This window comes from Oncorhynchus clarkii, unplaced genomic scaffold (assembly GCF_045791955.1).
Source record: "Oncorhynchus clarkii lewisi isolate Uvic-CL-2024 unplaced genomic scaffold, UVic_Ocla_1.0 unplaced_contig_5109_pilon_pilon, whole genome shotgun sequence".
NCBI classification, from domain to species: Eukaryota; Metazoa; Chordata; class Actinopteri; order Salmoniformes; family Salmonidae; genus Oncorhynchus; species Oncorhynchus clarkii.
Window position 1 is genome coordinate 64,841 of NW_027260935.1, and position 24,160 is coordinate 89,000.

General features: G+C 49.5%; 1 protein-coding gene across 1 annotated transcript in view; it reads left to right on the forward strand.

Moving 5' to 3' along the window:
* The first annotated feature begins 2,092 nt into the window (after positions 1–2,092).
* LOC139402273 (serine-rich adhesin for platelets-like) overlaps positions 2,093–24,160 on the forward strand; it is a 156,826-nt gene continuing 134,758 nt past the window's right edge. The window contains exons 1-6 of the mRNA XM_071146372.1: positions 2,093–2,185; positions 2,942–3,051; positions 3,191–4,430; positions 5,589–7,562; positions 7,830–15,271; positions 18,165–19,178. Of these exons, the coding sequence (XP_071002473.1) occupies positions 2,093–2,185; positions 2,942–3,051; positions 3,191–4,430; positions 5,589–7,562; positions 7,830–15,271; positions 18,165–19,178 (11,873 nt within the window). The remainder of the gene's footprint in view (positions 2,186–2,941; positions 3,052–3,190; positions 4,431–5,588; positions 7,563–7,829; positions 15,272–18,164; positions 19,179–24,160) is intronic.

The window sequence follows — 24,160 nt, forward strand, 5'->3', positions numbered from 1 at the left end:
CAGCCAGGGTGGAGGGGATAGTCAGCCAGGGTGGGGAGGATAGTCAGTCAGGGAGGGGAGGATAGTCAGCCAGGTAGAGGAGGATAGTCAGCCAGGTAGAGGAGGATAGTCAGCCAGGGTGGGGATAGTCAGCCAGGGTGGGGATAGTCAGCCAGGTAGAGGAGGATAGTCAGCTAGGGTGGGGATAGTCAGCCAGGGTGGGGAGGATAGTCAGCCAGGGTGGGGAGGATAGTCAGCCAGGTAGAGGAGGATAGTCAGCCAGGGTGGGGATTGTCAGCCAGGGTGGGGATTGTCAGCCAGGGTGGGGATTGTCAGCCAGGGAGGGGAGGATTGTCAGCCAGGGTGGGGAGGATAGTCAGCCAGGGAGGGGAGGATAGTCAGCCAGGGAGGGAAGGATAGTCAGCCAGGGGGGAGGGGATAGTCAGCCAGGGTGGAGAGGATTGTCAGCCTGAGAGGGGAGGATAGTCAGCCAGGGTGGAGGGGATAGTCAGCCAGTTGGGGAGGATTGTCAGCCAGGGAGGGGGTAGCCAGCCAGGGTGGGGAGGATAATCAGCCAGGGTGGAGGGGATAGTCAGCCAGGGAGGGGATAGTCAGCCAGGTAGAGGAGGATAGTCAGCCAGGGTGGGGATAGTCAGCCAGGGTGGGGAGGATAGTCAGCCAGGGTGGGGAGGATAGTCAGCCAGGGTGGGGAGGATAGTCAGCCAGGGTGGGGAGGATAGTCAGCCAAGGAGGGGAGGATAGTCAGCCAGGGTGGGGAGGATGGCTGACTATCCCTCCCCATCACTGCCCAGTGTTTACTGCCGAGTCCATCACTGCCGAGTCCATCACTGCCTAGTCCATCACTGCCCAGTCCATCACTGCCTAGTCCATCACTGCCTAGTCCATCACTGCCCAGTGTCTAATGCCTAGTCCATCACTGCCTAGTCCATCACTGCCTAGTCCATCACTGCCCAGTGTCTACTACCTAGTCCATCAGTGCCTAGTCCATCACTGCCCAGTGCCTACTGCCTAGTCCATCACTGCCCAGTCCATCACTGCCTAGTCCATCACTTCCTAGTCCATCACTGCCTAGTCCATCACTGCCCAGTGTCTACTGCCTAGTCCAACACTGCCTAGTCCATCACTGCCCAGTGACTACTGCCTAGTCCATCACTTCCTAGTCCATCACTTCCTAGTCCATCAATTCCTAGTCTATCACTTCGTAGTCCATCACTTCCTAGTCCATCACTTCCTCGTCCATCACCGCCCAGTCCATCACTGCCTAGTCCATCACTGCCCAGTGTCTACTGCCTAGTCCATCAATGCTTAGTCTATCACTGCCTAGTCCATCACTGCCCAGTCCATCACTGCCCAGTGTCTACTGCCTAGTCCATCACTGCCCAGTGTCTACTGCCTAGTCCATCACTGCCTAGTCCATCACTGCCCAGTGTCTACTGCCTAGTCCACCACCTCCCAGTCTATCACTTCCTAGTCCATCACTGCCTAGTCCATCACTTCCTAGTCCATCACTGCCTAGTCCATCACTGCCCAGTGTCTACTGCCTAGTCCATCACTGCCTAGTCCATCACTGCCCAGTCCATCACTGCCTAGTCCATCACTGCCCAGTGTCTACTGCCTAGTCCATCACTTCCTAGTCCATCACTGCCCAGTGTCTACTGCCTAGTCCATCACTTCCTAGTCCATCACTGCCCAGTCCATCACTGCCTAGTCCATCACTGCCCAGTGTCTACTGCCTAGTCCATCACTTCCTAGTACATCACTGCCCAGTGTCTACTGCCTAGTCCATCACTTCCTAGTCCATCACTGCCCAGTCCATCACTGCCTAGTCCATCACTGCCCAGTGTCTACTGCCTAGTCCATCACTTCCTAGTCCATCACTGCCCAGTGTCTACTGCCTAGTCCATCACTGCCCATTGTCTACTGCCTAGTCCATCACTGCCCAGTCCATCACTGCCCAGTGTCTACTTCCTAGTCCACTTATTATTCCTAGTGCACTATATAGGGAATAGGGAGCCAGTCCTGGTCAAAAGTAGTGCACTATATAGGGTATAGGCAGACATGTACTTGGCAGTGTCCAGTGACCCTGGCTACAATGACTCAGCAGCAAGGATTCATTCAGCAAACCAATGAAGAGGTTTATTACGGCTTCCTGTCCTCTCCTGCTCGCCCGCTGGCTTTAACGAGGGTAGATGATGGAGGAGAGGACGTGTCTCTGAATGCTAAGTGACCACCGTAGAAAACAATAATGACATCGCCTTTCTTGATGAGTGAACACTCTGTTTCCTGCTCTCTGATTTATGAGAAAAGAACCATTGCTTGCATCCCAAATGGCACCCTATTCCCTAAATAGTGCACTACTTTTGACCAGGACTGGCACCCTATTCCCTATAGAGTGCACTACTTTTAACCAGAACTGGCACCCTATTCCCTATATGGAGCACTACTTTAACCAGGACTGGTACCCTATTCCCTAAATAGTGCATAGGAAACCATTTGGGATGCAGATATAATCTGTAAGATACCAGTTGTGTACTCTAAACCATTATTTTTAAGATACCAGTTGTGTACTCTAAACCGTTATTTTTAAGATACCAGTTGTGTACTCTAAACCATTGTTTTGACTGAGTTATGCATCTGGTTGTGTTAAATGAATGCTCTTATTTTATGCAGTCTGGCTATTCATATTATAACATTTCTGAATGCAGTGCTCTGTACAATGTACAGATTATAGTGCAGTGTTGTGTATAGGTGCAGTGTGCAGTGCATGTGTGCTGTGTGCAGATTGCAGTGCAGTGCCTGTGTGCTGTGTACAGATTGTAGTGCAGTACCTGTATGCTGTGTACAGATTGCAGTGCAGTACCTGTGTGCAGTGTGGAGATTGCAGTGCAGTACCTGTGTGCTCTGTGCAGATCGCAGTGCAGTATCTGTGTGCTGTGTGCAGATCGCAGTGCAGTACCTGTGTGCTGTGTACAGATTGCAGTGCCTGTGTGCAGTGTGCAGTGTGCAGATTGCAGTAACTGTGTATGGAGCTGAGACTTGCCCCCACTCGGCGTGTGCTATGCGTTTTCTATAGCATCATGGAATGGACAGCTGTTTTGATGACCAGTTCCCAGTAACTAACTCTATCTCCCTGCCCACCTTCCTATCCGACTGGGGTCACCCACCCAACCCCACTCCACCCTCCTGCTAGGTTGGTCCCCATACCCCACCCCACCCTGGACCTCAGGCATCCCGGCCATGCTGACCTAGTTCCCACAGACATCCGTACTCCTCCTTCCCCCAAACCTACTGCCAAGCCCATGGAGGGTGCCCTATCCCCACCCCTTCTGCCCCCGTCTCCAGCTCTGTCCCTAGAGAGGGTCCCAGCCCTGCCGATTGCCCCGTCCGTTGAAGGTGCCCCATTCCTGTGCCCACCCCTCCCAGCACTATCTTCCCTACCGTTGTCCCAAGCCCAGTCTACTAGTATGCCCATGCAGAGTGCTCCACCTCTCACACCCCTGTCCCCTGCCATGCTGCTTGAGCAGGAGCTGCTCCAGGCCTTCCAGGAATACGAGGAACAAATGGCCTCTCTGAGCATACCAGACCTCCGTGTCTCTGAGGCCAGTGGTCAATGCCCACCTGTGGGCCTTCTGCCCAAATATTCAGTCCACTATGAGGACGAGGAAGGAAGAAGGGATACGGGAGGAGGAGTGACTGTTACTGTTCCCAAGGACGCAGAGTCATCTTCTCCATCGCCACGGATACGACCACCACCTCCCCTACTTGTGATCCAGCCAGGATACCGCGGCAACGACAACGGTGAAAACGGCAACGAGGAAACACAGCGTGGAAACAGTGACACATCAACAAGTCAGAGGGTCACAGCCTACACCGAAGGGTTCAGTTTCAGAAGTTACCTTCTGGGAAATAATAAGAAACCAGTTGAAGAGAGCGCAGCCGAAGAGGCTGAACAAGAGGAAAGCACATTACATCTGTTTGAGAGAATGGCTAGAGAGGCAGAGGCAGAGATTCACTCCAAAAAAAAGGCAGATGCACTGAAGGAAACAGACACTCAGATGCCATTGGACTCGACAACAGATGCAGATTTATTTAAAGAGACCCTGATAAGTCCAGAGTCTGTGGAGCAGAGAGAGCAGGCGGAGAGAGCAGAGCTACTGATAGGTCTAGTAGTAGGGTCTAAAACAGACCAGCTGACAGCGCAAAAAACCTCAGAAGAGACTAAGGCAGACTCACAGGCTGAGTCCAAGCAGGCTGAGACCAAGCAGGCTGAGACCAAGCAGGCTGAGACCAAGCAGGCTGAGTCCAAGCAGGCTGAGTCCAAGCAGGCTGAGTCCAAGCAGATAGAGTCAACACTACATTATGATATCAAGTTAGGCATGGAGAAAAAGACAAACTCACAGAAAAAGAGGAGGAAAAAGAAAACAGGCAAAGTCTCAGAGTCACAGACAGAGTCAAAGCTAGACACAGAGACAGAGTCAAAGCCAGAGTCAAAGCTAGAGACAAAGCTAGACACACAGACAGAGTCAAAGCCAGAGTCAAAGCTAGAGACACAGACAGAGTCAAAACTAGAGATACAGACAGAGTCAAAGCTAGAGGCAAAGCTAGAGTCAAAGCTAGACACACAGACAGAGTCAAAGCTAGAGTCGAAGCTAGAGTCAAAGCTAGAGACACAGACAGAGTCAAAGCTGAAGTCAAAGCTAGAGACACAGACAGAGTCAAAGCTAGAGTCAAAGCTAGACACACAGACAGAGTCAAAGCCAGAGTCAAAGCTAGAGACACAGACAGAGTCAAAACTAGAGATACAGACAGAGTCAAAGCTAGAGTCAAAGCTAGAGTCAAAGCTAGAGGCAAAGCTAGAGTCAAAGCTAGAGTCAAAGCTAGACACACAGACAGAGTCAAAGCCAGAGTCAAAGCTAGAGACACAGACAGAGTCAAAACTAGAGATACAGACAGAGTCAAAGCTAGAGGAAAAGCTAGAGTCAAAGCTAGACACACAGACAGAGTCAAAGCTAGAGTCGAAGCTAGAGTCAAAGCTAGAGACACAGACAGAGTCAAAGCTGAAGTCAAAGCTAGCGACACAGACAGAGTCAAAGCTAGAGTCGAAGCTAGAGTCGAAGCTAGAGTCAAAGCTAGAGACACAGACAGAGTCAAAGCTGAAGTCAAAGCTACAGTCAAAGCCAGAGACACAGACACAGACAGAGTCAAAGCCAGAGTCAAAGCTAGAGACACATACAGAGTCAAAGCCAGAGACACAAACAGAGACAAAGCCAAAGACGCAGACAGAGACAGACACACAGACAGAGACAAAGCCAAATCCAAAGACACAGACAGAGACACAGACACAGACAGAGTCAAAGCTAGAGACACAGACAGAGTCAAAGCCAGAGACACAGACAGAGACAAAGCCAGAGACAAAGATGGAGACACAGACGGAGACACAGACGGAGACACAGACGGAGACACAGACAGAGTCAAAGCTAGAGACACAACCAGAGATACAGACAGAGTCAAAGCCAGAGACACAGACACAGACAGAGTCAAAGCCAGAGACACAGACACAGACAGAGTCAAAGCCAGAGACACAGACAGAGTCAAAGCCAGAGTCACAGACAGAGACACAGAAAGAGTCAAAGCCAGAGACACAGACACAGACAGAGTCAAAGCCAGAGTCAAAGCCAGAGTCACAGACAGAGACACAGACAGAGTCAAAGCCAGAGACACAGACAGAGACAGAGTCAAAGCCAGAGACAGAGACACAAACAGAGTCAAAGCCAGAGACACAGACAGAGACAAAGCCAAAGCCAGAGACAAAGCCAGAGACAAAGCCGGAGACAAAGCCGGAGACAAAGCCGGAGACAAAGCCGGAGACACAGACGGAGACAGAGACGGAGACACAGACAGAGTCAAAGCCAGAGACACAACCAAAGACACAGACAGAGTCAAAGCCAGAGACACAGACACAGACAAAGCCAGACACACAGACAGAGACAAAGACAGAGTCAAAGCCAGAGACACAGCCACAGTCAAAACCAGAGTCACAGACAGAGACAAAGCCAGAGTCAAAGCCAGAGTCACAGACAGAGACAAAGACAGAGTCAAAGCCAGATATACAGACACAGACAAAGCCAGAGACACATACACAGACAGAGTCAAAGCCAGAGACAGCAACAAAGACAGAGACAAAGCCAGAGACACAACCAAAGACACAGACAGTGTCAAAGACAGAGACACAGACAGAGACAAAGACAGAGTCAAAGCCAGAGTCACAGTCACAGACAGAGACAAAGACAGAGTCAATGCCAGAGACACAGACAGAGACAAAGACAGGGTCAAAGCCAGAGACACAGACGGAGTCAAAGCCAGAGTCACAGACACAGTCAAAACCAGAGTCACAGACAGAGACAAAGACAGAGTCAAAGCCAGATATACAGACACAGACAAAGTCAGAGACACATACACAGACAGAGTCAAAGCCAGAGACAGCAACAAAGACAGAGTCAAAGCCAGAGACACAACCAAAGACACAGACAGTGTCAAAGCCAGAGACACAGACACAGACAGAGTCAATGCCAGAGACACAGACAGAGACAAAGACAGGGTCAAAGCCAGAGACACAGACGGAGTCAAAGCCAGAGTCACAGACACAGTCAAAACCAGAGTCACAGACAGAGACAAAGACAGAGTCAAAGCCAGAGTCACAGACAGAGACAAAGACAGAGTCAAAGCCAGATATACAGACACAGACAAAGCCAGAGACACATACACAGACAGAGTCAAAGCCAGAGACAGCAACAAAGACAGAGTCAAAGCCAGAGACACAACCAAAGACACAGACAGTGTCAAAGCCAGAGACACAGACACAGACAGAGTCAATGCCAGAGACACAGACAGAGACAAAGACAGGGTCAAAGCCAGAGACACAGACGGAGTCAAAGCCAGAGTCACAGACACAGTCAAAACCAGAGTCACAGACAGAGACAAAGACAGAGTCAAAGCCAGAGTCACAGACAGAGACAAAGACAGAGTCAAAGCCAGATATACAGACACAGACAAAGCCAGAGACACATACACAGACAGGGTCAAAGCCAGAGTCACAGACGGAGTCAAAGCCAGAGTCACAGACAGAGACAAAGATAGAGTCAAAGCCAGAGACACAAACAAAGACACAGACAGTGTCAAAGCCAGAGACACAGACAGAGACAAAGACAGAGTCAAAGCCACAGACACAGACAGAGTCAATGCCAGAGACACAGACAGAGTCAATGCCAGAGACACAGACAAAGACAGGGTCAAAGCCAGAGTCACAGACGGAGTCAAAGCCAGAGTCACAGACAGAGACAAAGACAGAGTCAAAGCCAGAGACACAAACAAAGACACAGACAGTGTCAAAGCCAGAGACACAGACACAGACACAGACAGAGTCAAAGCCAGAGACACAGACACAGACAGAGTCAACGCCAGAGCCACAGACAGGGACAAAGACACGGTCAAAGCCAGAGACACAGTCGGAATCAAAGCCAGAGACACAGACACATACACAGACAGAGTCAAAGCCAGACACAGCGACAAAGACAGAGTCAAAGCCAGAGACACAGACAGAGACAGAGTCAAAGCCAGAGATAGAGACAGATTCAAAGCCAGAGACACAGACAGAGACAAAGACAGAGTCAAAGCTAGAATCACAGACAGAGACAAAAACAGAGTCACAGACAGAGACGAAGACAGAGTCAAAGCCAGAGACACATACACAGCCAGAGTCAAAGCCAGAGACACAGACAGAGACAAAGACAGAGTCAAAGCCAGAGTCAAAGCCAGAGACACATACACAGCCAGCGTCAAAGACAGAGACACAGACAGAGTCAAAGCCAGAGTCAAAGCCAGAGACACATACACAGCCAGAGTCAAAGCCAGAGACACAGACAAAGACAAAGACAGAGTCAAAGCCAGAGACACATACACAGCCAGAGTCAAAGCCAGAGACACAGACAGAGTCAAAGCCAGAGTCACAGACAGAGTCACAGACAGAGTCACAGACAGAGACACAGCCAGAGACACAGACAGAGTTAAAGCCAGAGACACAGACAGAGTCAAAGCCAGAGACACAGAAAGGGACACAGTCAAAACCAGAGTCACAGACACAGACACATTCAAAGCCAGAGATAGAGACACAGACAGAGTTAAAGCTAGAGACACAGACAGAGCTTCAGACAGAGTCAAAGCCAGAGACACATTCAAAGCCAGAGACACATTCAAAGCCAGAGATAGAGACACAGTCAGACATCCATTCAGGGACAAACGGAGAACCACAGGGCAAGAGTTCAGGTTACCAAGAACAGCTGAGCCACAAGGGACAGACCAGCTCCAGTCCCTCATCCAAAGGCTGCGGGGATCACCTTACTACAAGCCTGGCCTTTACCCAGGCCCAACCCAGCTCCAGCCCCCCAGCCACCGTCCTGGCTGGTTCACCTGCCCCCAGTCTGGCCCCAACCCTACCCAAGGAGCCTCAGCAATCTGCAGACCACCGCCAGACAGGTGGTTCCTTCTCTCAAACCCCAGACCGGAACCACAATGCAACAGGAAGGGTTAATGATAATGACAGGAATACATCTGTCCAGACCACAGTTATTGATCTGCGTCGTAACGTCAGCTCAACCTCTGCCCGTGTTTCTGATCAGAGATCAGATAGAACAACACAGGAAGAACATGTATTCTCTGTAAATTGTGGAGAAAACACACACACACTGAACCAGACTAACACACACACACTGAACCAGACTAACACACACACACTGAACCAGACTAACACACACACACTGAACCAGACTAACACACACACACTGGACCAGAGAGAAACACACGCTCAGATTCAGAACCGAGCCTGTATAGGAGAGGAGGCGAGGGAGGAGGAGGAGGAGGGGGAGAGGAAGAAGAGCGCCCTTGAAGAGCCTTCAGTAGTGGCCACTGCTGCCGCTGGCAACGCGTTGCCCATGACAACACCCACGATGCCAGAAATGATCGAATGCGAGGGAGAGGGGAAAAACAGGCAGCTCGATTGGCTGGAGAGAGACACGGCAGTAACAGCAGAGACAGAGTCTGTGGCACTAGGAGACAGAGGAAGAGGTTTAGAGGGGATAGAGGAGAGTCTGTTGAAGTGCTCTGCAGGAGAAACAGCTCCTCTCCACCCGGCGTGCAGACACACCCAGGTCTCTTCAATCGACACGGGGATAAAAGGCTCACCTGCACTCCCTGTTGAGGATACAAAGACAGAGACGAGGGTTGTATCAGCGTCTGACCAGCACTGCAGCAATAACGCTGTGCCTCACAACTCACCGGAGAGTGAAGAGACGGGAGGGGGGACGCCCGTCAGCGGCACCCCAGGGACCAGCACACTCTCTCCAGCCACGGAGAGAGAGAAGAAGGGGGAGAAAGAAAAAGAGTCTGGACACCGGACAGAAGTCCACAACGTATCTGATACCTCTCCTTTTCCCCTCTGGGAAATCACTGGACGTCACTGCCAGGAAGACAACAACACTGCTACTGCCACCGGATTGGAGAGAGGGGGAAAGGAGGGAGAGGAGGGGAAAAGAGGAGGAGGAGGAAAGGAGGGCAGAGAACAGAGAGGAGGGAGAGGAGGGGAAGCTGCTGCCAGAGAGCAGGTTTCATTGAGCCATCCAACAGCGACGGGCCCCACAGCTAGCAGGGTGTCATCAGCTGAGAGTGAGACGTGTCAGCCCCCTGACTCTACCACCGCTGCCGTTTCTGTTCCTGTCGACTCATTACCACCGTCGCAGTGCTGCTGGGGGGCTGAGCTCATCGCAGCCTCCTCGACCACCTTCACATCTGCCAGCAGCAGCATCATCATCTCTGCTGATCAGGTCTGTCTCTCTCTCTTTCCACCAGTACAGCAACAGGGCAACAGAGATTCAGCTTTCTCATCTCTTCAGTCTCAGCTCAGCACCTCTGGTAAACAAGAACAAGGCAGTCTCTCTGTCTCTCAGCCCTTCCGGCAGACAGAAAACAGAGATTTAGCTCTCCTTTCATCTCTCCTCCCTCCCTTTCACTCTGCTGAGCACGAGGAGACCCGGGACAGCAACAACACAAAGAGGGGCACAGAGACCAAGGAGTCAGGAGACGACAAACTTTGTCTCGAACAGAGTCTGAAGTCAGAAGAGAACAGAGGTACAGAGACAGAGGAGTCGTCTCATTTCAAACACAGCCCGAGTCCAGAACTAGAGGAGAAAGGAGGAAGGGTGCCCACAGGACCTGTCCTAGGTCTTAAAGACCACTCTGAGACACAGTCACAGGGCTCCAGAAGAAACACAAAGGGAGGCACAGAGACTGAGGACAGGGTTTGTCTCAAACAGAGCCGGAAGAGAAAGAAAGATCCAGAAGAGAAAGGAGGAACTTTAGGACCTGTCCCAGGAGAAATAAGAGAAGCCTTCCTCTCAGACACCGGGAGAGAGACAGGGAAGGATCCTCCGTCTGCCTTCTCTTTTATCTCACCTCAGCCTCCGCTGGTTTTTCAGACACAGCAGAGCTCGGCTACAGTTGTGAGCTACGATCAACCGGTCCGTATCGACCACACCAGCACCGAGAGTGAAGCTGCACTCCTCAGTTCAGTACAGCCTCAGTCTCAAGGCTTTGGCAGTGGTGTAGTGGAAGGCCCCACCATGGCTGGAGTTGAGGTGTTCCAGCTGGCTCGGATGGGCAATGTAGGGGACAACAGGAAACTATTTTTCAAAGACACGGTGAAAGCTGATGATAGCTCTTCTATAGGCCTCAATGATGTCTTTGTCTCCCAACCAGCTACTGGACTGGACTGTGCCTCCCTGCCTCCACTGAAGATACACGAGAACCTTCACCACCCAGTGACTGAATCCAGTTTCACTTCCCATGACTTCCTCAGCTCCAAGAAGCCAGAGATCCCACCACCACCAGCCGTAAGCCCACCACAAGCGGCTCTAGCTGGGGATGCTCTTCCAACACTGAACCCACTTGACTTGCAGGAGGAGCCTCAGCGGAAGTCCCAACCAGGAAGAGATGTCAAAGACTCTGGGAAGGTGTCAGAGTCTGGGAAGGGGTCAGAGGAAGGAGAGAAGGAGAGAGGAGAGAAGGAGGGACAGAATAAGTATGGACAAGATAGAGGAAAAGTAGAATCGTGCCTGTTAGCTAGGACAGGGCTTCCAGAGACCCCACATGGAGATTCTGGAGCATTAGTAGTCGAAGACAATAGTAAAAGACGTCAGGACTCCGCTCCTATATCTACTCTTAATGCAGCTGACCCAGACCCAGTCCCAGTCCCAGACTCAGAACAGGTGGATTTCAAACTTCCTCCTCCTCCTCCTTCTTCTTCATCCCTCACACCATCCCCTGCTCAGAAGCATCTCACCACCACATCCAGTGAATCTGTTTTCCAGTTTTTTTTTGAAGATGCCTTCACCTCTGCTGGACCTGTGTGCAGTGCCCAGTGTCTGTGTGCAGTGCCCAGTGAAGGTTCCCTCTCTATCCAGCCAGACGGTGGATCGAGATCAAACCCCTCTGGAGATGTGACCTTGACCAACACCACGGCTGTAGTAGTCACTACAATGCTGCAGACAAAACCGGATGAGGACCAGCCCACCATTCAGGCTGATCAGCCCACAAGCCAATTAGACCAATCAGACCAATCAATTCACCATGACCTTCCTGTCACAGATCATATGGAGACCAGAGAGAGGCCGCCACAGACTCCACAATGTTCTAGAGACCCTTCCTCTGTGGCTTACACTATGGCTGTGGACAGACTTGAGGATGGAGCCGTGGTCGAAGTTGTGCTAGAGACTGGGCTTCGTATTCCAGAGATGAATGTCCCTAACCAATCCCCTTCAGATCCTATGAAGGGTAGAGAGGGGCCTCAGAGTACAGACTTCCCTTCTTTGGATTTGGCTAAGGCTGAAGATGAGGCAACGATCGTGGCTGGAGCTGAGGCTGAAGATGAGGCAACGATCGTGGCTGGAGCTGAGGCTGAAGATGAGGCAACGATCGTGGCTGGAGCTGAGGCTGAAGAGGAGGCAATGAACACGGCTGGAGCTGAGGCTGAAGTTAAGACAGTGACTGAGGCCAGTATTCCAAAGGTAACAGTCTTTGACCTGTGCTCTCCTATACTGAGGGATCAATCTGATAGCATTGGGCCAATAGTGATACTGAAGCACCCAGGTCCCATGCTGAGTCACAATGACATCCTCGAACTTCCTGATCATGTGACAGGGGAAATGACACCACTCCCTGATCATGTGATACAGGAAGTGACACAGGCAGCATCTGCAATACTGGATTCAGAGTATAGAGATTATCTGAGACACAGGGAGGAAGAGGAAGTGCATGAGACTGGCAGCAGTGTTGACAAAGGGTCACTGGCTGAAAAGGTTAAAGAGGAGTTTAGTGAGAAGCTTCCGGAAAAAATCCCCATCTCTAAATCACCCTCTCAGCCTCAGACCACAACAGTATCAACAGCTGGATCTGATAACACCATTCCTGAGCCCAAGGTAGAAGAGCCTCTTAGGGTTAATCTATTCAGTGGCGCCGCATCCATTAATGATGAGGTCATCGGTGTGGGTTTGTCCATTAAAGATGACATCATACATGTCAGCCCACCACTCAGTGCTGAGCAGCCAATAAGCAGCCAGCCTCTCAATGTAAACACAGAGGACAAACATGGGGACAACATGAAACAAAAGAGAACCGAGGAAAGGAAGGAAGAGAGGAGACAAAATGATGAGAAGGAAACAGAGGAGAAGGAAGCAGAGGGGAAGGAAGCAGAGGGGAAGGAAGCAGAGGGGAAGGAAGCAGAGGGGAAGGAAACAGAGGAGAAGGAAGCAGAGGGGAAGGAAACAGAGGAGAATGAAACAGAGGAGAAGGAAACAGAAGAGAAGGAAGCAGAGGAAGAACATAAAAAGGGGGATGAGAATCTCTCTCAAGAGGAAAAACAAACAGTGGATAATAAACAGGAAATAGAGGAGGACAAGCAGAAAGGAAAATGGAATCAGACAAGTACACAACAGCAGAGTATTGGGACTGATAAGAAAGCAGGAGAGCCAATCAGAGAGACCGGATATCAGCATTTGGAACAGGAGCAGACACAAACACTGACAGAATCACAAATAGTAGCTCTCCATGAGGAGAGAGATGCGAGGAGTGAAATAACAGACATCGGAGCCAATAGGCCTTCTCATAACCGTTTCTTTTTAGATTGGCGTGGTGGTGATGTGCAGGGAGACAACGCGGGGAGTGCACAAACAGTTAACGCTGTGGAGAAAACAGGAAGAAAGAGTGTCAGAACAGGTAAAGGAGAGGACATTACCTCATCTGACCCCAGCCTGGCTCCTTTCGGCTCGTCTAAGGATGAGCTTTGTTCCAGTGGAGACTGTAGCTATTTATCCTCTCCCTCCGCGTTAGAACAAAGTCTCTACCCTACGCTGCCGGTGCCAGCAACAGTGAAGACACAGGAGCCCTGCGAAGAGACTAGAGACCCCTTTGTACCCGATTCGACTGAAAATGCAGCCCTTAACCAATCAGATTCAGTGATTCGTCTGAACCGTTTTGCTCGGCAACAGGAACAAGGACAGCAGCAGGAAAGGCCAGGATCCAGTACTGCCTCAGAGGACTTATCATGTGTTCGTTTAATTAGACGTGATGGAGGAGGAGAATCAGACAACAACAAACGCACCGAGTCCCTCACAGCTTCAACACTGTTGCTGGGGGTAACACAGGCAGCGGAGAGGACCCTGGGCGGTCAGGAAGAGAACGGCAAGTCAGGTGACTGCAACTATGATGTCATCGACGGAGAGAGAGGTCCAGACACAGGGGAGGGAGTGGGGAAAATGACTTCTCCTGTTAGGGACTATGGAGTCAGTATCCCTTTTCATAGCTTCAACCTTAGTTGTGAAGGAGTCAATATGCCTTCTCATAGTCACAATCGATTCTTTTTAGACTGGGGTAGTGGGGATATGGAGAGAGACAGCAACACAGGGACTGTGGTAAAAGTCCCTGATGGTAGTGAAGAGACGACAGGTGAAATCCAAAACACTGGGCCCGGAGAAGTCGATGTCCTGCCGGATTCAAACCGCTCAGAGCTCAAGTCAAAAGGTCTGTCGGAGACGGATGAGGAGAATGTTGAGGCTGAGAGTCAGAGAACTGGTGTTATAACACCGACTCGTCAAGATCGACGCAGGGAAACAGAGAACACTGCAGCCCCCGTCGGAACGGATTCACACCAAGATGAAACCACACCGCTGGAATCTCCTGCCTCATCATCGTCGTCTTCTTCACAGGGAAGAGTCAGCACCGAGGGGCATGGGGTTCACAAGGAGGAGGTCATACCACATAATCCAGACATGGGGGCCAAACCTAACCCCGCCTCAGACCACCAGACCAAAATGACTGTCCCTGTCAAACTGACCCCAGACCAGGTCACGGACACTCCTGTCGTAGTGGCTGACACTCACCCTGTTCAGGTCCAATCCTCTGTACAGGATGCAGAATACAAGGCAGTTGAACCATGTTCAGTTTATGACGCGGTAATAAACAGAAACGTCCGTGGTACTCGAGAAAGTCCTGGTCTCAATGTCGATCCTGATCCTCGTGTGGTCCAGAAGGACTCCAGCACAACAATATCAACAACAACCACACAAAGCCCCACAGTAGTACAACTGGCTGACTCAGAGAGAGAGGCCGCGGAGGAGGATATTGAGGCCTTGAACAGGAAGAAAGAGAAGAGGATGAAAGCGTTAGGAAAAAGGATGGAAGAGAGGAAACAAAAGCAGAAGAAAAAGAAGGAGGAAACACAGAGGCTCTTAGCAGAGGGTGATGCAGTTCCACAGGATGCCACAGAACAGACTGGTCCTGCCACAGAACAGACTGGTCCTGCCACAGAACAGACTGGTCCTACCACAGAACGGACTGGTCCTACCACAGAACAGACTGGTCCTGCCACAGAACAGACGGGTCCTGCCACAGAACAGACTGGTCCTGCCACAGAACAGACTGGTCCTGCCACAGAACAGACTGGTCCTACCACAGAACAGACTGGTCCTGCCACAGAACAGACTGAAATATCAGTTACTGGTCCTGCCACGGAACAGACAGAGATGTCAGTCTGGCAGAACCAGGCAGAACCAGAACAGGCAGAACCAGAGGTAGACTGGTTGGCTGCTCTCAGATCTCATGCAGCCTCCCTCTCACAGTCCCACCAACAGAACACAGCGGAGTCCTTTGAGAAAACTACAGAACGCAGGTATTGCACTCCTCACTGTACACAGACTGTGTGTGTGTGTATGTGTGTGTGTGTGTGTGTGTGCGTGTTGACTAGTGAGTGTTTGTGTTTGTTGAATTGTTTTCTGTTGTTACAACACGCCGTCAGGGACATACCGTTGGTTAGAGAGAGATACCACACTGCAAGGAGATACCACGCTGTCAGGGAGATACCTTTGGTTAGAGGGAGATACCATGCTGTCAGGGAGATTTCGGGCCGTCAGTGAGATGCCTTGCTGTCATGGAGAAACCGCGTCGTCGGGGAGATACCGCGTCGTCAGGGAGATGCCATGCTGTCAGGGAGATACCGCGTCATCAGGGAGATACCGCATCGTCAGGGAGATACCATGCTGTCAGGGAGAAACCGCGTCGTCGGGGAGATACCACGTCGTCAGGGAGATGCCATGCTGTCAGGGAGAAACCGCGTCGTCAGGGAGATATAGTTCCAGCTCATTAAATTAATGTTATCACGACCCATAACTCTCTTTTAAGCCCTCTATAGAATGAATGGTTTATTCAGAAATGTGGTTTCTGGGTTGTGGGATCCGAAAGGACAAGACCAAGCCTGCTCATGTGTTATGACCAAACCAGCGATACATCACACAATCTCTGTGATGTTGTTGGCCGCCATTTTTGTTTGTTTGTTCCCGTATTTTGAAATACAAAAACATCCTTGTGTCTTTTACAGTATACTACTAGAACACAGGTGATGGTAAAACATCCGTTCTCACATAATGTATTGCAATGATCATTCAGTTGCATTACATACTGCAGAAACCCCACCTACACTATGTGTTTGAAACTTTGATGAGAGGAGCTCTTGAGTTGCTCAGAGGTCTGAGGCACTGCATCTCAGTGCTAGAGGTGTCACTACAGACCCTGGTTCATTGGTCTGAGGCACTGCATCTCAGTGCTAGAGGTGTCACTACAGACCCTGGTTCAGAGGTCTAAGGCACTGTATCTCAGTGCTAGAGGTGTCACTACAGACACTGGTTCAGAGGTCTAAGGCACTGCATCGCAGTGCTAGAGGTGTCACTACAGACCCTGGTTCAGAGGTCTAAGGCACTGTATCTCAGTGCTAGAGGTGTCACTACAGACCCTGGTTCAGAGGTCTAAGGCACTGTATCTCAGTGGTAGAGGTGTCACTACAGACCCTGGTTCAGTGGTCTGAGGCACTGCATCTCAGTGCTAGAGGTGTCACTACAGACCCTGGTTCAGAGGTCTGAGGCACTGCATCTCAGTGGTAGAGGTGTCACTACAGACCCTGGTTCAGAGGTCTGAGGCACTGCATCTCAGTGCTAGAGGCGTCACTACAGACCCTGGTTCAGTGGTCTAAGGCACTGTATCTCAGTGCTAGAGGGGTCACTACAGAGCCTGGTTCAGAGGTCTAAGGCACTGTATCTCAGTGGTAGAGGCGTCACTACAGACCCTGGTTCAGTGGTCTAAGGCACTGTATCTCAGTGGTTCAGAGGTCTAAAACACTGCATCTCAGTGCTAGAGGTTTCACTACAGACCCTGGTTCAGAGATCTGAGACACTGCATCGCAGTGCTAGAGGTGTCACTACAGACCCTGGTTCAGTGGTTTAAGGCACTGCATCTCAGTGCTAGAGGCATCACTACAGACCCTGGTTCAGCGGTCTAAGACACTGCATCTCAGTGCTAGAGGCGTCACTACAGACCCTGGTTCAGTGGTCTGAGGCACTGCATCTAAGTGGTAGAGGCATCACTACAGACCCTGGTTCAGCGGTCTAAGGTACTGCATCTCAGTGCTAGAGGCGTCACTACAGACCCTGGTTCGATTCCATGCTAATACCATGTAGTACATCACTGAGTGACATTGGATATAGGAAAGGTCATCCTAAGTAATCATGTGTTCTTCAATCCCACAATGTATCAACATGCCTGTCTGAACTATTTCTCTCCTCTATTTCTCTCCTCGTTTTTCAAGACATCCGTGACCTTCCACAGAGGAAGAACACAGCCTATACTTCATAGCAAAGAGTGCAGAGTATCAACAAAACATAAAATTGTCACCATGTTTCTTCATCGGTGCACGTGTAGAGAATCTCGAACGTAATCGATTTCTAGCTGCCTATGACACAGAGAACAGTAATACATACATTAGTTGAGACAGAGAACAGTAATACATACATTAGTTGCGACAGAGAACAGTAATATGTACATTAGTTGTGACAGAGAACAGTAATATGTACATTAGTTGTGACAGAGAACAGTAATATGTACATTAGTTGTGACAGAGAACAAAGTAGTGCACTAGATAGGGAATATGGACCCATAGGACTCTGGTCTAAAGTAGTGCACTAGATAGGGAATGTGGACCCATTTGGGACACAAAAAATCTGAATGAGGAAGTAAACAACATAGCATGACTGTCTGGGTGTTGTCTGACTCTGGATGTGTATCCAATGGCACCCTATTCATAACGGGCCCTGGTCTAAAGTAGTGCACTCGATAGGGAATGTGGACCCATAGGACTCTGGTCAGAAGCGGTGCACTCCTCGAATAGGGATGACATTTTGGACACAAATCCTCTGTGGTAAACTTTTATAACAGAGGTCAGTGGAGAGAACTGTAGTACTATTATATTTGACGAGATGACATCGGCAGTGACATCACTCCTGTCCTTTGAGAAGAGAATGAAGCTATTCTCCCCCCCTTCCCCCTCCCCCCCTCGGTGGAACACAGCTGTTGCTTTGAAACAGAGGGAAAGGGGGAAAAACCACAACAAATACAGTAAATGCATACACACAGACGATAGCGGACAGGACATTTGTTACCTGTCACTCTGTGTATACGTCTTTGCTAACGACTTCAATGTACCTCTCTCTCATTCCCAACCCTCTAACTCTCTACAGAAGCTTCCAGCCTTTGGAGCCTCTGGTGTCTCCTGTGGCAGAGTTCCAATCCCTCTCTGAAGAGACCCCTACACCACTGGGTCTGGCAGAGACCCCTACCCCACTGGGTCAGGCAGAGACCCTTACCCCACTGGGTCAGGCAGAGACCCCTACACTACTGGGTCAGGCAGAGACCCCTACACCACTGGGTCAGGCAGAGACCCCTACCCTACTGGGTCAGGCAGAGACCCCTACACTACTTGGTCAGGCAGAGACCCCTACCCCACTGGATCAGGCAGAGACCCCTACCCTACTGGATCAGGCAGAGACCCCTACCCCACTGGATCAGGCAGAGACCCCTACCCCACTGGATCAGGCAGAGACCCCTACCCCACTGGATCAGGCAGAGACCCCTACCCCACTGGATCAGGCAGAGACCCCTACCCCACTGGATCAGGCAGAGACCCCTACCCTACTGGATCAGGCAGAGACCTCTACCCCACTGGATCAGGCAGAGACCCCTACACTACTGGGTCAGGCAGAGACCCCTACACTACTGGGTCAGGCAGAGACCCCTACACTACTGGGTCAGGCAGAGACCCCTACACTACTGGGTCAGGCAGAGACCCCTACCCTACTGGGTCAGGCAGAGACCCCTACACCACTGGGTCAGGCAGAGACCCCTACCCCACTGGGTCAGGCAGAGACCCCTACCCTACTGTGTCAGGCAGAGACTCCTACACTACTGGGTTCGGCAGAGACCTCTAGCCCACTGGGTCAGGCAGAGACCCCTACCTCACTGGGTCAGGCAGAGACCCTTACTCCACTGGGTCAGGCAGAGACCCCTACCCTACTGGGTCAGGCAGAGACCCCTACCCCACTGGGTCAGGCAGAGACCCCTACCCCACTGGGTCAGGCAGAGACCCCTACCCTACTGGATCAGGCAGAGGAAGCTACCCCAGTAAGACAGAAAAAGGAGCAGACAGAGGAGCAACCAGCCCATGAAAAAGAGACCCCAGGACAGACAATTAGCGGGTAAGTTCCCAGTCCTATGACTGACATTATTCAATTATTATTTATACAATGTTACCCTCTTAGATGTTAAGTCCCCTGTTTAGGGGACATTGAGCGGTTCTGGACCGGTTCTGACTGATATTTTTGTGCTCTGTGAACATTGCGGGGTTCCGTGCCTTATAATGTCAGAAAGGCCCATCTGTTTGCTCTCTGCTTCCAGTCTGTCAGCAGAGATGACTTGAAGTGTCAGGTTTCACACCCCACATTTGCATAGAGAGTGATGTGTCACATTTCCTGGCCTATTAAAAAATCAAATCAAATTTTATTAGTCACATGCGCCGAATACAACAGGTGTAGATCTTACAGTGAAATGCTTACTTAAAAGCCCTTATCTGACAATGCAGTTCAAATTTCAAAAAATTTAATAAAAATACGAATAAGAGATAAAAGTAAAAAGTAATTAAAGAGCAGCAGTGAAATAACAATAGCAAGATTAAATACAGGGGGGTACCGGTACAGAGTCAATGTTCGGGGGCTCCGGTTAATTGAGGTAATATGTACATGTAGGTAGAGTTATTTGTTAAGCGGAGCAGCACAGGGAACTCCGACCAGGAAACAGGGATGAATGAACCAAGATATTTATTGTAACACAGGGAGAGATGAAGTGCAGATCCAGGGAAGCTCGGATGAGTTGTAGGAAACCAGATGTAGAGAGCTGAGGTTGGAGTGAGATGGGTTGGGACAGGGTTAACAGGTCTGGAGGGGGGGGGGATCAAAGGGAGTGATGATGAGTTGAATCCAGAACAGGGTAGCAGGGTGGTGAGACGTGGAACAGGAGACAGGAACCAGAGTCAGAGCGGTAAAAATGCAGTGAGAGGAGAAACAACGTCAGGCAAGGAAACAGGCACAGCAGGATACAGGATCTTAAATAATAACAAATAGATAGCAGTATGACTGACTGAACGGAGATTACGATCTGGCAGAGTGGAAGTGGCAGGACTGAGTATTTGTAGAGGTCTTGATTATGGAACAGGTTGCAGCTGGTGGGGAACTGCTCTGACTCCGCAAACCTGTCTCCAACCACACAGAGGGAGAGGGAGAGGGAAAGGGAGAGGGAGAGGGAGAGGGAGAGGGAGAGAGAGAGGGAGAGGGAGAGGGACAGGGAGAGAGAGAGAGAGAGAGAGAACTGGGGGAATGGCTGCAGGTCAAAGATACACCGGATGTCCACTAGGGGGTGTAGCAGATGTAAACAGATGTGACATTATTACATTTCGGGGCGGCAGGTAGCCTAGTGGTTAGAGTATTGGACTCAGAACCGAAAGGTTGCTCGATGGAATCCCCGAGCTGACAAGGTAAAAATCTGTCATTCTACCCCTGACCAAGGCAGTTAACCCACTGTTCCTAGGCCGTCATTGAAAATAAGAATTGTTTTTAACTGACTTCCCTAGTTAAATAAAGGTTAAATATATTGACGATGCACAGATGATAATAACAGACAGTAGCAGCGGTGTAAAAGGGGGGGGCAATGCAAATAGTCTAGGTGGGCATTTGATTAGATGTTCAGGAGTGTTATGGTATGGCTTGGGGGAAGAAGCTGTTTAGAAGCCTCTTGATCATGTTGAGTGAGAGGTTTTTGTCCTGGCACCACACGGCCAGGTCTCTGACCTCGTCCTTACAGGCTGTCTCATCGTTGTGGCATCAACAAACTTAATGATGGTGTTGGAGTCGTACCTGGTTGTGCAGTCATGAGTGAACAGGGAGTACAGGAGGGGACTGAGCACACACCCCTGAGGGGCCCCTGTGTTGAGGATCAGCTCGGCGGATGTGTTGTTATCTACCCTTACCACCTGGGGAAGTCCAGGATCCAGTTGCAGAGGGAGATGTTTAGTCCCAGGGTCCTTAGCTTATTGATGCACTTTGAGGGCACTGACTGAACGCTGATCTGTAGTCAATGAATAGCATTCTCACATAGGTGTTCCTTTCATCCAGGTGGGAAAGGGCTGAGTAAAGGTGGTCCCTCTGGTTGTACATTTAATGTGCTGATAGAAATTTGGTAAGACGGATTTAAGTTTCCCTACATTGAAGTCCCCGACTACTAGGAGCACCGCCTCTGGATGAGCGTTTTCTTGTTTGCTTATGGCGGAATACACCTCATTCAGTGCGGTTTTAGTGCCAGCATCAGTCTGTGGCAGTATGTCGACAGCTACGAAGAATACAGATGAAAACTCTCTAGGTAAATAGTGTGGTCTATAGCTTATCATGAGATACTCTACCTCAGGTGAGAAAAACCTCGAGACTTCCTTAGATATCGTGCGCCAGCTGTTATTTTCTGAAATACAGAGTCCGCCGCTCCTTGTCTTTCCAGACGCCGCAGTTCTATCCTGCCGGTACAGCGTATGATAATGTCTTCGTTCAGCCACGACTCCGTGAAGCTTAAGCATAAGATATTACAGTTTTGAATGTCCCGTTGGTGGTTTAATCTCCCGCGTCATCGATTTTATATTCCAAATATTGCACGTTTGCTAGCAGAATGGAAGGAAGTGGAGGTTTGTTCGATCGCCTACTAATCCTCAGAAGGCAGCCCGCCCTCTGGCCCATTTTTTCTCCGCCTTCTCTTCACGCAAATGACGGGGATCTGGGCCTGTTCCGGGAGTATATCATTCACGTCGGGCTCGTCTGACTGGTGTAAGGAAAACAAGTATTCTGTCAGATCGTGGTGAGTAATCGCAGTTCTGATGTCCAGAAGTTATTTTCGAGACGGTAGCAGCAGCATTACGTACAAAATAAGCTAAAAAATAAGTTACGAACAACGCAAAGAAAAAAAATAAAATTGGTTGGGAATACATAAAACGTCAGTCTTGTTCTCCGGCGCCATCTTATCTAGGGCTATATAAATACATTTGATTTGATTTGATATGTCACTCCTTTTGGTTCCTTCCCTATATATGTCACTCCCTTTGGTTCCTGCCCTATATATGTCACTCCCTTTGGTTCCTACCCTATATATGTCACTCCCTTTAGTTCCTTCTCTATATATGTCACTCCCTTTAGTTCCTACCCTATATATGTCACTTCCTTTGGTTCCTTCCCTATATATGTCACTCCCTTTGGTTCCTTCCCTATATATGTCACTCCCTTTAGTTCCTACCCTATATATGTCACTCCCTTTAGTTCCTACCCTATATATGTCACTTCCTTTGGTTCCTTCCCCAGGTGTCATCGTTTCTGTTTCATGTCGTTGTTCGTGTGTCGTGTTTTGTTTGTTTGTTTATTTATTAAATGATTCGCTCCCTGAACTTGCTTCTCGACTCTCAGCGCACATCGTTACAACACCTCAGAAATGAATGACAATTTATTTTGCCAGAAATGTGAACTCCAGACCTTTCTAGAACTATGCACCATTACTAGTTACTGTTTAAGGCCATCTCGTGAAAAATAATTACGCTTGGGTATGTCTATTTAGGCAGAAATCTACATTTTGCCAAACGTTCGACAGATTTTTAATAGTCAACAACTCAGACTGTAGTAAGGTACAGAGGTGGGACCAAGTCATGTGACTCGGGTCCAAGTCATGTGACTCGAGTCCAAGTCATGTGACTCGAGTCCAAGTCATGTGACTCGAGTCCACACCTCTGGTAAGGTGTAATAGTGGCAGATGTAAACTCACGGTGATCCATGGTTATCGTTCAACGTTATCCCTTCAGATAATTAACAAGTATTGTCATTTATGGTAATAAGGCTTCTTATTGTGAAGTGTTGGATGTTACATGTTAGTATTCACTCTGTTAATTAGTCTGTCACAGTGTAGTAGTCTACACTGCATTCTGGGCCTGGTGCTAAATCTCTGTCTGTCTTCCAGATGGTTGAAGAACAAAATCCTGTATAAAACAAAAAGAGCCTCACTGTAATCCTGTATTAGCAGAGATTTTCTAGGGATTGTGTCCTACTATCTGTTTATGTACTGTAACCATAACAACGTGAAAATAAACAGCATGGCTCGCTGGATGAATTATAATTCACCAGATGACTTGTTGAGCGCTGAGCGCCATTTATCCTCGTGGAAAGAATCAATTCTTCAGGCATGATAACGTGACATTAGGATGTTTTTGAGGTACATAATGCAAAAAATACCAACAATCAAGTGTCTGGTCTTCTTTGATGCTCTTATGGATGGAACTCTGTGTTGAACTCTTATTGGAACGCAGATTCCTTCACTCTCTCAACCTGTATCTGTTGTTTATGTTATTGTAATAGTGTAATAGTGAAGTCCGGTGTCTACTTGTTACTATATGAAAGAGCCTGCATGTTCAGTCCAGGACTAGGCTTGATTGCGTCCCTGAGGTAGCGTAGTCTCACTTCCAGACACTTTGTTGTGATCTGGAGGACAGCTAACTCTTGTCTCACTATGAAGGTACTTGGTAGGTAGAGGCTTGTGACGGGCAGACCTGGGTTTAGATACTATTTTAAATCATTCAAATACTTTTAGTGTTTGCTTTAGCCTGCCTGGAGTTTCTGATATGTGGCTATTATAGTGGTCCCTTTACACCAGGCAAGTGCAATCGAGAACAGATTTGTATTGGAAATTATTTCAAATAGTATTTAAACCAAAGTGTGCAAGGTTTATGATAGCAGGAATATGTTTTGGCTTTGGCTTGACCAGTGTTCCACAGTCTAGATTTTTAATGGTTGATTGCAGTGAGCCCAGCCTGCTATAGTGTTACGGTGCAGTGAACCCAGCATGCTACAGTGTTACGGTGCAGTGAACCCAGCATGCTACGGTGCAGTGAACCCAGCATGTTACGGTGCAGTGAACCCAGCATGTTACGGTGCAGTGAACCCAGCATGTTACGGTGCAGTGAACCCAGCATGCTACGGTGCAGTGAACCCAGCATGCTACGGTGCAGTGAACCCAGCATGTTACGGTGCAGTGAACCCAGCATGCTACGGTGCAGTGAACCCAGCATGCTACAGTGTTACGGTGCAGTGAACCCAGCATGCTACGG